General features: G+C 36.4%; 1 protein-coding gene across 1 annotated transcript in view; it reads left to right on the plus strand.

The window, feature by feature from the left end:
- The window catches only part of LOC311303007 (uncharacterized protein), a 66,154-nt gene that overhangs the window by 12,889 nt on the left and 38,092 nt on the right, over nucleotides 1-15,173 (plus strand). The window contains exons 7-14 of the mRNA XM_084429209.1: nucleotides 555-707; nucleotides 982-1,131; nucleotides 1,699-1,851; nucleotides 2,127-2,276; nucleotides 5,443-5,595; nucleotides 5,882-6,031; nucleotides 7,187-7,339; nucleotides 7,638-7,778. Coding sequence (XP_084285335.1) covers nucleotides 555-707; nucleotides 982-1,131; nucleotides 1,699-1,851; nucleotides 2,127-2,276; nucleotides 5,443-5,595; nucleotides 5,882-6,031; nucleotides 7,187-7,339; nucleotides 7,638-7,778 — 1,203 coding nt within the window. The remainder of the gene's footprint in view (nucleotides 1-554; nucleotides 708-981; nucleotides 1,132-1,698; nucleotides 1,852-2,126; nucleotides 2,277-5,442; nucleotides 5,596-5,881; nucleotides 6,032-7,186; nucleotides 7,340-7,637; nucleotides 7,779-15,173) is intronic.

Consider the following 15,173-nt stretch of genomic DNA (forward strand, 5'->3'; position numbering starts at 1 on the left):
ATTTTATATTATATGGCTAAAAATGTTTGATGGTGTTTTTAAACGAAGCCCCTGCTCTCCGGTTGGGAAGCGCTGGTTTAGAACAGGGGTGTTCAATCCTGGTCCTCTTAGGGACCCACCAATCTGCACTTTTTATGTGTCTCTATCTGACAGTCTTAGAACAGTTCTCATCTAATGAGCTGATGAATGCTTGACTTTGATTGGTTGAGGAAGATTCTAAGGTGTGCAGTTATTTTCAGGGAAACGCACAGGCTAAAGTAGTTCCAGGCAGGTCTTGACCGCATTACATGTCCATATCACTTCGCCAAATGATTTCAGTTATTTCAAAGGTCCTTACAGCAAATTATTTCCTTGTTTTTTGGAAATAATGATTAGCAGAATAATTGACTCCGGTCCGTTGCATTTTGAGAAAATAATGCACACCCGAGGTGTTCGTTGCTGTAAAACGTATTCCAATAATATATACAACTTACAAATATATTTTTTTACATTGAAAAAAAAAAAACATTCAGCATTCAGTGATATGGCTTCTCTGTCATGTGTCTGTTTAACAGTAAAGCCAGGAGTGTGTCCAAGCACAAATGATAAAGCAGAAAAGTGTGCCGTGATGGGTTTAGCGCTGTGTGCCGACGACAGTCAGTGTCCCAACAATGAGAAATGCTGCAGCAGTGCATGCGGTGGACGTCAGTGTGTGGCTCCAGTTACAGGTATTATATTATATTATTCTACAGGTCTGTTGAATGCTTTAATCTAATTGGTTGACAAAGATTCTAAGGTGTGCAATTATTTTCTGGGAAACGCACAGGCTAAAGTAGTTCCAGGCAGGTCTTGACCGCATTACATGTCCATATCACTTCGCCAAATGATTTCAGTTAATTCAAAGGTCCTTACAGCAACAACAGCAAAAGAACCAAAAGCCCCTGTGAAAAAGACATTCAGCATTCAGTGATATGGCTTCTCTGTCATGTGTCTGTATAACAGCAAACCCAGGAGTGTGTCCAATCAGAACATATGAACCAAGAAAGTGTGCCTGGATACGTTTCCCGTCGTGTGCCGATGACAGTGACTGTGCCAACAATGAGAAATGCTGCAACAATGGATGTGGACTTCAGTGTATGGCTGCAGTTATAGGTATTTTTATATTATTTTATATTATATGGCTAAAAATGTTTGATGGTGTTTTTACACGAAACCCCTGCTCTCCGGTTGGGAAGCGCTGGTTTAGAACAGGGGTGTTCAATCCTGGTCCTCTTAGGGACCCACCAATCTGCACTTTTTATGTGTCTCTATCTGACAGTCTTAGAACAGTTCTCATCTAATGAGCTGATGAATGCTTGACTTTGATTGGTTGAGGAAGATTCTAAGGTGTGCAATTATTTTCTGGGAAACGCACAGGCTAAAGTTGTTCCAGGCAGGTCTTGACCGCATTACATGTCCATATCACTTCGCCAAATGATTTCAGTTATTTCAAAGGTCCTTACAGCAAATTATTTCCTTGTTTTTTGGAAATAATGATTAGCAGAATAATTGACTCCGGTCCGTTGCATTTTGAGAAAATAATGCACACCCGAGGTGTTCGTTGCTGTAAAACGTATTTCAATAATATATACAACTTACAAATATATTTTTTTACATTGAAAAAAAAAAAACATTCAGCATTCAGTGATATGGCTTCTCTGTCATGTGTCTGTTTAACAGTAAAGCCAGGAGTGTGTCCAAGCACAAATGATGAAGCAGAAAAGTGTGCCGTGATGGGTTTAGCGCTGTGTGCCGACGACAGTCAGTGTCCCAACAATGAGAAATGCTGCAGCAGTGCATGCGGTGGACGTCAGTGTGTGGCTCCAGTTACAGGTATTATATTATATTATATTATATTATACTACAGGTCTGTTGAATGCTTTAATCTGATTGGTTGACAAAGATTCTAAGGTGTGCAATTATTTTCTGGGAAACTAAAGCTAAAGTTGTTCCAGGCAGGTCTTGACCGCATTACATGTCCATATCACTTCGCCAAATGATTTCAGTTATTTCAAAGGTCCTTACAGCAACAACAGCAAAATAACCAAAAGCCCCTGTGAAAAAGATATTCAGTGATATGGCTTCTCTGTCATGTGTCTGTATAACAGCAAACCCAGGAGTGTGTCCAATCAAAACATATAAACCAGGAATGTGTGCCCGGATACGTTTCGTGTCGTGTGCCGATGACAGTGACTGTGCCAACAATGAGAAATGCTGCAGTAATGGATGTGGACTTCAGTGTATGGCTGCAGTTATAGGTATTTTTATATTATATTATTTCATATTATATTAAAAGTGGCCCTGGACTTTCTGGCACAGAGCGGCCCACCACAACCGGTCCACAACAAATCACACCATAAACCCACCAGCTCATTATGCACGGAGCAATTTTTAACAGCACTTAGTAACATAAAAATATAATATAATACCGAAATATAAATGCTATATATATATATATATATATTTATTATTATTTATTATTTTTTTTTATTGAAATGCTTATCATTAACATTAATGAATAATAGTCAAGTCAAGTCATCTTCATTTATATAGCGCTTTTAACAACGTAGATTGTTTCAAAGCAGCTTCACAGAGATAAGCGTATATAGTTTAAGGTAACAGATATTGTTTTGGCTTTATAGCAGAGTTAAGTTATTTTCCATGTAAAGTTAGTTTTGATTTATTTGCTTCCGTCGCAACGATCATTTGTTATTAAATTAGGGGCCGCTAAGACGACACCATTCTCTCTACACAGACTTTAAACGCGAACCTGTGAGAAACGCTGATGGCGTTCACATGCGCATTTAGAATGGGTTCTATAGTTATGTGCATTTGAAAATATGCAGGTTTGGAATTCCCTACAAGCCAAGCCTAAACAAAGTACTTGTCTTTCCTTATAAATTTTGATAAAGAATTTTATTTTATTTTGTTGCTTTGGGGTAGGAACGCGAAACAAATTTTCCCGACAACGCCTTATCTGTATAGTGGTAGAGGGTTCCTCCATAGGGAGAGACTAGTTGGCACTTCAGCACTGCGCTGTCATCGGTCCAGGCGAAGGTCCTTCGTCAGATCTGGATACGGCCTGGATCCGGCAGGCTGCAGGAAAACCTCGGGATAAACACAGACACTAAAATTAGCGTAGATGCCATTCTTCTCATGATGTAACGAGTACATCAGGATTTATGGGGAGTGTTCCCGGTTCCGGCTGACCTAATCTATGCAGCCTAACATTAAATTATAGAAGTCTATAATGTATTATGTGAATTCTAGGTATATAATAATAATTAATAAATGTGTCTTTCCTGGTGTATATGGCAACTAGTAAATGCTCTGGTATGGTCTAGAACCGTGTTTCCCAACCTTTTTTCAGTCTGTGCAAAATGCAGGCATGAAAACTGGTCAGGGGTAAAAAAGGTGAGAAGGATATCGCAGCAAAAAATCCAATCCAATCAACTTTATACATATCACATTTAAAAAAACAAGGTTACCAAAGTGCTGCACAAAGAATAAATAGAAAATATAATAACTAGAGATGCAAAAACCGGAATTGGCCCATTTTCACGTGATCGGCCGTGACCGGCGTCCGGCCGGTCAGTCTGACAAATGCCGATTTTATGCCGGTCAAATGCACTCGGGCGCCGCATGATTAATATAGGGCTGCAACAAACGATTATTTTGATAATCGATTAATCTAACGATTATTAGAGCGATTAATCGACTGATCGTCGATTATTTCACCGACTAATCAGTAAGTTTGGAACGATTATTCAGCTTTTTCAATTAGTTAAAACACTGAGTTATACATATTCTAAGTATAATATAAAAAAGAAAATCACTTCAGCTTTTGAAATGGTTGTTTTAATGAACTTTGAGCCAACTAAACGGGTCATTCTCTTTAAGTTTTCAGATTTCTGTCCAACTCAAATTACACACAAATGCTCTCTAAGCATTGTTTAAATATTCTGTTCTCTTTCAATAGAAAAAATTAACAAAAATTAATCAGCTGCATTACAGACAAACTTAATCTGCAAACAATTATTATAAGAATAAAATAAAATAAAAATTGACATGATAATTGAGCTGACAGAGACGTTCTCATTCACCTTTAATTTACAGTATGAAAAATTAACTGACATGATATTCTTCATAACATCTCCTTTTGTAAGTCTTCATGAATATGGAACAAAATACAGGCAAGTGATAAGACTGTAATACCTAATAGTGTTACAATAATAAAAACAGCCCTGACTCCTAAGCTAGATCAAGCTTTATTCTACGCAAAAATAAATCATCACATTACTGTAAATATATTATTATTGTTAATATTATTAATATTATTAGTTGTATTGCATTCTCTAATAAAGAAATGTACTGCTAGTTATTTAGCTCCAGCTGGAGAACATTCACCTCTCACCGGCTCCTCTTGTTTCCTCTTTAAGTGCTTTAACATGCATGTTGTTGTCCCGTGAAAAGCAAGTTCTGCCTTGCATGTATTGCACACAACAGCATTCTTGGTTTGAAGTTTTGTGAAACTTTCACACACCTTGCTAGTTCGGATTCGTTTGCACTCCGTCATAATTCGCGCTGTTTTCTTCTACCGCAATAGCATTTGTAACGGCTGCATTACACTCTAGCGCTACAGCGCCGTAACGGTCAAATCGCGATATTGCAGGCCCTTACATTAGGTCACGTGAGATCAAACGACTATGTTCGACAATGTCGACTAATCGTTTCAGCCCATGATTAATATCGCGCAACATCAGCATCACACGTGCACACGGAACACACATGTAAGAAACCTCGTGAATTACGTCCGTTCAGACCGCAAGCGCGTATTTATTTTCGGCGTGCATGTTAATCAATGAGTGCATTCACAACAGGAGCAGGAGCGTCGCGAGCAGTGAAGCGCGTGTTTCGGCGCCGAGTCTATTTGCTGCACTGCTCACGCTCAATTAAAGGGAAAGCACACTTTTGATGGACAAAATAGCCTAAATAGGGTTTCACAAAAAAAGTGCCCAAAATGCACAGAATTTGCGTGTTTTAACAGGGTATCCGCGGGGTCTTGAAAAGTATTAAAAGGTGATAAATCAATTTTGGGAAAATTAAGACCCTTAAAAAGTATTAAAAAGTCTTATCACGGCTTTATAAAGTCTTAAATTTTGAAAGTATTTTGTAGCTGTCCAACAGTTTGAATCCCAAAAACATCGTAAAAGTGTGTGAATTTAGTCATTTTAAAAAAAAAAAACGAACAGGTACATAAAAAACTAGGCTATTGTGGGTGCGTTCGTAAATTGCCTCTGAGAGCACCAGAGCGGGTTCAAAAGCACAATGCAGGGCTCGCAAAATCGCCTGCCCGACTACATTGAAAAAAAAAACATTCAGCATTCAGTGATATGGCTTCTCTGTCATGTGTCTGTTTAACAGTAAAGCCAGGAGTGTGTCCAAGCACAGATCATGAAGCAGCAAAGTGTGCCGTGATGGGTTTAGCGCTGTGTGCCGACGACAGTCAGTGTCCCAACAATGAGAAATGCTGCAGCAGTGCATGCGGTGGACGTCAGTGTGTGGCTCCAGTTACAGGTATTATATAATATAATATAATATTTTATATTATGTTATACTACAGGTCTGTTGAATGCTTTAATCTGATTAGTTGGCAAAGATTCTAAGGTGTGCAGTTATTTTCTGGGAAACGCACGGCTAAAGTAGTTCCAGGCAGGTCTTGACTGCATTACATGTCCATATCACTCCGCCAAATGATTTCAGTTATTTCAAAGGTCCTTACAGAAACAACAGCAAAAGCCCCAGTGAAAAAGATATTCAGCATTCAGTGATTTGGCTTCTCTGTCATGTGTCTGTATAACAGCAAACCCAGGAGTGTGTCCAATCAGAACATATGAACCAGGAAAGTGTGCCCGGATACGTTTCCCGTCGTGTGCCGATGACAGTGACTGTGCCAACAATGAGAAATGCTGCAACAATGGATGTGGACTTCAGTGTATGGCTCCAGTTACAGGTATTTTTATATTATATTATATTATATTATATTATATTATATTATATGGCTAAAAAGTGGCCCTGGACTTTCTGGCACAGAGCGGCCCACCACAACCGGTCGACAACAAATCACACCATAAACCCACCAGCTCATTATGCTCAGAGCAATTTTTAACAGCACTTACTAACATAAAAATATAACACAATACAGAAATATAAATGCTATTTTTTTTTTTTTTTTATTGAAATGCTTATTAACATTAATGAATAATAATTAATAAATGTGTCTTTCCTGGTGTATATGGCAACTAGTAAATGCTCTGGTATGGTCTAGAACAGTGTTTCCCAACCTTGTCACGGCACCCTTCGAAATTTTTCACAAATTTGTGGCACCCTACACTACTGTTGTCACGACACTACTTTGATACGATACCTTGAAATGTAGCAATTTTCAATAGCACAGGGAAGAACCGCCTACTGTCATAGAGATATTTTTTATATTATCTAAAAAAAAATTGTCCATCCATTGAAAATCAAGGAATTTCTTCTGAAGAGATCATTTTATATGATGACATATTTGATTATGGCTTTTATTCATATATAAACATTGTTCAATTACCATTGCAAATCTCACCTAAATGTTTGTTTACTGTGTATTTGTGTTTTTATATGGGGATCATTTTGTTATAATTGCACAAGATAGCTTGTTTTAATATATTTTTTAATGCAATCATTTCACAGTTAATCTTCAAATTAATGTAGAAACAACATAAAGACAGTATATTGTAAATAATTGTTTAATGGCATCTTTCTATGAATGAAGGCCAGTATCACTGATACCAATTCTGATACTGATGTCTTCAATTATTTATTTATTTTCAATTTTAAAAATTAATTATGGCCATTCAACACTACAGTATAATTGAAAGCTATCAATTGTAACATTTATTTGGCTCCAAAAAATATAACAACTGTTAATTTAAGTGAACTTAAAACAATTAAGTCCGTTGCATTTTGAGAAAATAATGCACACCCGAGGTGTTCGTTGCTGTAAAACGTATTCCAATAATATATACAACTTACAAATATATTTTTTTACATTTAAAAAAAAAAAAAAAAAAAAAACATTCAGCATTCAGTGATATGGCTTCTCTGTCATGTGTCTGTTTAACAGTAAAGCCAGGAGTGTGTCCAAGCACAGATCATGAAACAGCAAAGTGTGCCGTGATGGGTTTAGCGCTGTGTGCCGACGACAGTCAGTGTCCCAACAATGAGAAATGCTGCAGCAGTGCATGCGGTGGACGTCAGTGTGTGGCTCCAGTTACAGGTATTATATAATATAATATAATATAATATTTTATATTATATTATACTACAGGTCTGTTGAATGCTTTAATCTGATTAGTTGACAAAGATTCTAAGGTGTGCAGTTATTTTCTGGGAAACGCACGGCTAAAGTAGTTCCAGGCAGGTCTTGACTGCATTACATGTCCATCACTTCGCCAAATGATTTCAGTTATTTCAAAGGTCCTTACAGCAACAACAGCAAAAGCCCCAGTGAAAAAGATATTCAGCATTCAGTGATATGGCTTCTCTGTCATGTGTCTGTATAACATCAAACCCAGGAGTGTGTCCAATCAGAACATATGAACCAAGAAAGTGTGCCTGGATACGTTTCCCGTCGTGTGCCGATGACAGTGACTGTGCCAGCAATGAGAAATGCTGCAACAATGGATGTGGACTTCAGTGTATGGCTGCAGTTATAGGTATTTTTATATATTATATTATATTATATTAAAGCAATATCTCACTCTAGCAGTGCGATATGGCTGTACAGCATGGTTGTGGCGGAGTGCCATAGGTAATCACAGTCATGGCGTTTTTTTCCACTGGGCCTTCCGTTTTACTGATGAAAGCTACAGTTGCTTGAACGCCCGGAGAGTGCGATGATGGAGGATAAACTTGTGGTGCTCTCGCGGGTTACCAGGAGCTTAACGACTTCACGAACCGTAACTACCACAATGTTAACAGAAAGTAAATAAAGCGTTTACTTGACTGACAGGACAGCTGTTTCAGTGGTTGCCTACAGATGGTGGACAACCAGAATGAGACTTTTACCGCCGCCGTTCCCGCGGCGGCAAAATTGGGATGTGTATTTGCTGCCTTTTACCGCTGAGTGGCGCTGTAATCACAGACTTTGAAAAGTGTCAGTTTATTCTCTTTATGACGTAATCTGCCGCGGCAGTAATCTGAGCTGAGAGGCCACAGATAAATTCAAGATAAATATTGTGGTTAAACGAATTCAAATTCATTAAATTTAAACAAAGTAGACACGTTAAAATTGTGTGCCCAGTTTTTCTATAATTTAGAAAGGCTATGTCAATAGGTTACTTGTCATTTACTTACATAAAATTAAAACATTTTCAGGACTTGCAGTTACTAACCGATGTTAGTCGGTTTAAGCATTCTTTGTTATATTCAGAATTAAATAGGCTTACATGTTGTTATGATTATCAATTGAATTATTTAATAAATAATCAACCACAATGCCTATTAGCCTACTGCCGCAGCAAAAATAAACCAGTCGAATTTCAAAGTCGTTCGCGAAATGACTAGGCTATACCGGGTGGCGCAAGTGACAGGGCAAAACAGCAGCAACTGCGGCATTTTAAAAGGTAAGTTTCCTATCTGTTTATTTAAAAAAATAAAAAAAAAAATAAAAAAAAATGGCGCAAGATCTTGTAAAAAAAAAAAGAAAAAGTTTTTCATTATTTGAACAAAAATGAGACTGATTGAATATGTAAAAATATAAACAAACAAAGCAGAGAATAAAACAAACTTTTAGGGAAAAAATATAGGCCTATTATGCTACAACAGAATTGGTTAACATTAACGAAAGCAAAATATGTAAAAATACATTTAAAACAAAATAAAAGAAAACAAATTCGTGGCCGAATTCAAATCGGTTCAAATCCCGAACAAACAGTAGTAGACCTAGGCTATTCAGACGATAGCTCTGTGGTCAATGCATTAACCTCTCCCTCTCGAAACTTCAAACGATCTGAGATCGAATCTCAGTGTAGCTGACAGTGTTTATGTTTTTCCGTTCTTGATGCTTAAATATGCATCTGTTTATTAAAGTCAATCCTCTTGTTTAATTATCAATTGTACATTACAACATAAATTTGCAACATTCCAGTTGAGCCGCTGCAAAGACGACACATCTGATGAAGGAAGACTGTCAGCCGATTGCACCAGAAAATGAAGAACACACACTGGAACGTTAGGCCATATCGCAACGAGTGAATCGTGGCCGAGTGGTTGAACTTACGTTACGATCATTTAGATGACACGGGTTCGAATCCCGAACTAACTTGGACTACTGATATTTTTATATTAGCCTATTAATGCGTTTAAACGACAAACAATAAAATCAGAACCAGTATTCTGTTGCGTTCATGGTTTCAGTGGCAGTAACAAATAGCTTTTGTTCCTTCAAAGATACAACATGCCTTGCTGAATTCACCTTACAATAAAACGAGGTGGGTCGCGAATTAAAGAGCTCTGTATCTGCTAAATTGAAATTGTGTGTGGAAAACCTTTAAATACAATCAATAAAACTACAATATATCATTTAATAAGATATAGGGCCTACTGTACATAGGCTATGGACTTTTGGAGATTTTGAGATTAATCCTTAAAAGAATTTTGCCTTTGCCTGCTCATCAGGCTGGCTCCGACACTCTCCATATGAAAGACGGAACATTAACACCTCTGTCCTGCACCCCCACGATAAAGCAACTATTGCCTTCTCCAAACCCCCCACAGGCTAGCTGAGTTTGCAAAACAAAACAAAGAGTTTGCCACTCGTCGTGGTGTGCCAAAACACTTAATTATAAACTTCAATATTTCATTCAAAACAATCTCAAAACGCTTTGTGACATTTTGAAAAACCGTGGATGCATTACTGCCACTGGAACCATAAACGCAACAGAATACTGGTTCTGATTTTATTGTTTGTCGTTTAAACGCATTAATGCATTAATAGGCTAATATAAAAAGTAGGCTATTAGTACTCCATATCAGTAGTCCAAGTAAGTTCGGGATTCGAACCCGTGTCATCTAAATGATCGTAACGTAAGTTCAACCACTCGGCCACGATTCACTCGTTGCGACATGGCCTAACGTTCCAGTGTGTGTTCGCTCAAACGAGAGAGAAGCGCTCTTCATTCAAATGAACGCGCCGCCGCGTTTGTCCAACACTAATTCAACATGCCAGAATAAAACCTGGCTTTAGAACAATGCATAGCGCCACTCGTCGTGGTGTGCCAAAAAAATTACAATAATTTAGTTTCATTTATTTCAGTGTTAATGTTTGAGTTAAAAAAAAAATCCTCTACAAATTAAATTAACACAAAGTCGGCTATAAGAGTCCTTTATAGGCTACGTAAAAAAGCAAAGGGCTTACAGTCTTAACATTTAGGCTACTTTGCTTAAATTCGATACATTTATTTTCAGTAGGGCCTAATAAATTTGTAGGGATGTAATTTCAGTATGCTTTACCAACGCTATGTATTCAGCTAAAGTTCCAAGAGGTCTGGTCTCTATATTTCCTTCCCAGCTGACACTAATATGCAAGTGCACAGCAAAATTCTATTCTAAAAAAAAAGTCTATAGGCCTACTATACTGCCTGAATTTAAATAAGAGAAGCAAATATAACAGACACTAATCATGGAGGCGCCCGCGCGGTCACTTGCATTGCACGTCAGCTGGAGCGCATCTCATCCTAACTTAACGAAACTCAGCGTATGCCTCACACAGACATGATAAATACATCAAATACACAAAGCTTGAAATGTCTTCAAACGAAATAATTCAAAACGAAAAGAAAAAGGCTACTCTCTGATTATGTCTATATGTGCATCTCTCTCTAGGTGCGTTCACTACAAATATGGCGATCGTCAACTTCAACTTTGCAGTCGACACTGTCAGAAAACACTAGTTTATTGATAAAAATCAATGCACGCATCACCGTATTTACAAATACACATCTTGCTTGTTGCACGCACACATGTCGAAAAAACGAAATATTATGTTGAAATAACATTATTATTAATAATACATCTTTTAGAATATTTGATTAAATGCTGATTGTTGCGCTTGTTCAATTTAATAAAATTAAAACTTTAATTGTGATAATTAAAATAATTGAAAATGAAATATTTAGTGGCCAAGTTTTGCTAATTTATTATATAGGCTATTATATGCCTATTGCCTATATTAAGTAGGTCATATTAAGACAAGGCATGTATTAGTTATTTTAGCTGTTATGAGAAAAATAAATCTAACGAAATCTAAAATCTAAATCTAATAAATCAAAAAAATAAATAAATCTAACGCCAGTTCAACATGCCAGAATAAAACTTGATTTTTGAACAATGCGTAACGCCACTCGGCCTGGTGTGCCAAAACACTACATTTTAAACTTCAATGTTTAATTCAAAACAATCTCAAAACGCGTTGTGACATTTTTTTAAAGCAGTAGCCTAGCCTATACATTAAGGGCATTGAAACCAGGATCTTAACTAAAACGCGTTCCGAGTAATCTCTCAAAAATTATGCCACACTACTCCATGTATTTTTTTTTTAAGGACTGCTTTTGAAATCACTATAAATTACTATGCAATTGTATCGCTCACGAGAGCTCTTCATTTATCTAATTTCTCAATAGAATAGTAAAAATATTCCGCGTCATTGCTCCTAATATCGTCTCTATTTTTAACTTTTGATTCTATTTTTTCAGTTCTAAAATGTATTCTATCTTTGGTTCTATTCTGTTGTAGCCTAATAGGCCTATTTATATATATGAAAAATATGCCTATTAGGCTTAGGGTTTTATATTTAACCCACTTACATTTTAAAATGCGGCAATTGCTGCTGTTTTGCACAATGTCCCTTTGCGCCACCTGGCGGTCATTTCGGGAACGACTTTGAAATGCGGCTGGTTTATTTTCGCCGCGGTGATTTCGCCGCGGCAGCTGGCGCGGCGGTAATAGGCATTTTGGTTGTCCACCATCTGTAGCAACATTAAAAACGCAGCGCATTGCTCGTTCTGTGTGATGGGGCACAAATTAAAAATATAAAAACTCTTTAAACTTTTTATCGGCAGTTTGTTGTGTTAAGCTTCACCAGAACGCGGACGCACTGAAGCGTTTTTTTTTTTTTATATAGTTCAAAGTTACTATCAGATTGACAATTAATGTTATACCTTGACAAACTATACATCATTAAAAAGATATAAGACTCAAGTTTCAGTATTTGATCACTATTGTATTCTGAGAAACATATAGTGATAGTTATTTCTTAATTTGTGTCAGGAGTTATGAAATGAAAAAATTAGGTGATACCTTTAATATGAATTATGACCGTCAGTCGCTCCCATTCAGAAAAAAAACTCCTGTGCTGTCGTCATGACAGCGCTTGACAAAACAACGTCCCTCAGGGCTTTTAGCTCAAAAATGTGCAGATTTGGAGAAATATTGATAGATTCTCATAGGTTTTTACATCAGATTTCTATGGACAGGAATAATATTTATTGAATTTATACCCAAATGCGTCGATGTAATCATTATGAGTGCTGGATACTCTGATGTACTGTGTTTTCAATCCATACCAGCAGCCTGAGGGCACCCTATGCACAGTATAGTCCATATATGGAATACATGAAGAAGAGCCATAATCATGTGACATTCCAGGAAGTCCCTGACACATACAAAGCTAACAGAGATCGTTGTAACATGCAGATAAAGATGTTTTGAAGACAATAAACATGATTGCAATGATATTTGATTTACCTGTGTTCTACGAGCCATGCCAGGTATTTTCATAATAATAGATTATATTTATAATGTAATTCTAATCGATATAGACTTTATCATCGTGCAGAATACTATAAAATAATATATTTTCTGTCAGATTTTTTTTAATCTGAAGCCAAATCAGATCACAGAATGTTATTTAAAACACTCGACTTGCATTATAAAGTAAGTTTGGAGCACAAACATGGTTTTAATCTCATAAACTGTCATGTATTGATGGTGTGCTAAGCTAACATGCTAGCTAGCCCTAGGTGCACCTGCCACCTAGCAGTTATTCTTTTATGATTTTTTTCTAAATAGGAATGCTTACTGAAATGTTTCTTTATTCAAGAAGGGCATTTGATACAATTTCAAATGTGAAGTGAGAACTTTGATAAAAGAAATGAGGGATTGAAACAGCGTGAATAGCCAGTCGTTAGTAACTATAATGCAGACCAAAGAAATGCATATTTAGAGCCATAACCAGGCTGGAGAGGTGTGAATGTGTGCAGGAGAGACTGAGACTGAATAGGGCTCGTTTGCACCACAAATAGAGACTATAGACTGAATAGATGACTTAGAAGATGGAAATAAACATCAGTTACATTTTAGAGTCTAATCAAAATAAAGTCATATGACATGATCTTGAAAAACATTTAACTAAATACAGAGTTTTAGACTTATCATCTTCAGATTTTAAATATAACATGGTCAGACATGTGGCTTTAGCTGCAGCGCATTTCTAGATTGATACAGTGGCAACTTCAATTTTATTTTCATGAAGATGTTTTATAAAAATAAATTTCTAATAACTTTACAAAACTTTGAAGCTATGTATAACTATAGCGTCAACAGCTCGACCTTCTTACCGTCAGTAATACATTTATCATCCACTATCGATAGCAACTTACAATAAATGTAACGTTGATGAAATCAGAATCATTCTCTCGTTTTAGTGACTCCCTAGTTATTTTTTTGTTGATGTTTTAATCAGGCTTCTTGTCCGGTCGGGCAAGAAAAATTATCTTTTGTCCCTTCAAAACTTGACGTTAATGTGTTAATTATGACCGCCGCTAGCATAGCTAGCGAAAGCGGTCATATAGGGATTGTCAAAGTTTTTTTTGATTAGTTTTTTCGTCATCTACTGAATTTTTCGTCAACGATACCAGGGACACCGAAACACCGGGGAACATGAAATTTGGTGGGCATGTAGCCCCACTAGACTTTTACGGAAAAATTTTGTTTGGTCCCCGGGGGCTATTACTTTTTTTAGGTATCAGCCATATACCGGATTTACCAATACCCAATGTGTTATGCTTGGGCAGTATACTAATGAGGTGGGTGGGACATGTTTCATGCCATGTTAGATCACATCCTGAGAGTCTACGCTTTCAGAAAATATATAGTTTATATTATTATTTATTTGTTCTTCCCTTTTATTATACAACAGTTTCAACATTATGCATGTGACAGTTAGACTTATATTGGTAGATACAATGCCTTAAACATAGATAAAATTAGTATCAGTGAATTAATTTACATAACTTTTAATGTAACCTCTGTCCTCTGATTCTTGCAAAATCCTCAAATTTCATATAATATTTTACATCCTATGAATACATTTTAGCAGCGTTATGGACATAACATGAAATACACACACTTTACAAGTGTCCTACAAACTCTGTAAATTATTAAACAAACTACCAATGTAGCATGAAAAAGACTTGCTTGAACACAATAAGTGTGTTTTTGAAGCTCATTTTTATAATACATTATGTAGGGAAAACCACTGTTATGAATGTGACATTTTCACATTACGGATGTTAAGTGTCTAAACTAATGACTTTTGATATAAAACTTAAATAGTAATAGCAAATAATTACAAAACTCTAAATTATCCATGATCCACAGGAATACTCCAGACAGTCTTTTAAAATATACAACTTATATACATAAACACGCAATACAGCCAAATTGCTCCACATCATTTATTTTTGTGGAAAGCCAGTGCAGGCCTGAGCGGCGGTCATATTTTGTACCGCCATGCGGGACATCTAGTTAGTGTTAATGTCGAGCCCTGAATTATATTATATTATATTATATTATATTATATTATATTATATTATATTATATTATATTATATTAATTATATTATATTATATTATATTATATTATATTATATTATATTATATTAATCTGATTAGTTGACAAAGATTCTAAGGTGTGCAATTATTTTCTGGGAAACACACGGCTAAAGTAGTTCCAGGCAGGTCTTGACCGCATTACATGTCTATATCACTTCG

Source organism: Rutilus rutilus (genome assembly GCF_951802725.1).
Source record: "Rutilus rutilus genome assembly, chromosome: 13".
Taxonomy (NCBI): Eukaryota; Metazoa; Chordata; class Actinopteri; order Cypriniformes; family Leuciscidae; genus Rutilus; species Rutilus rutilus.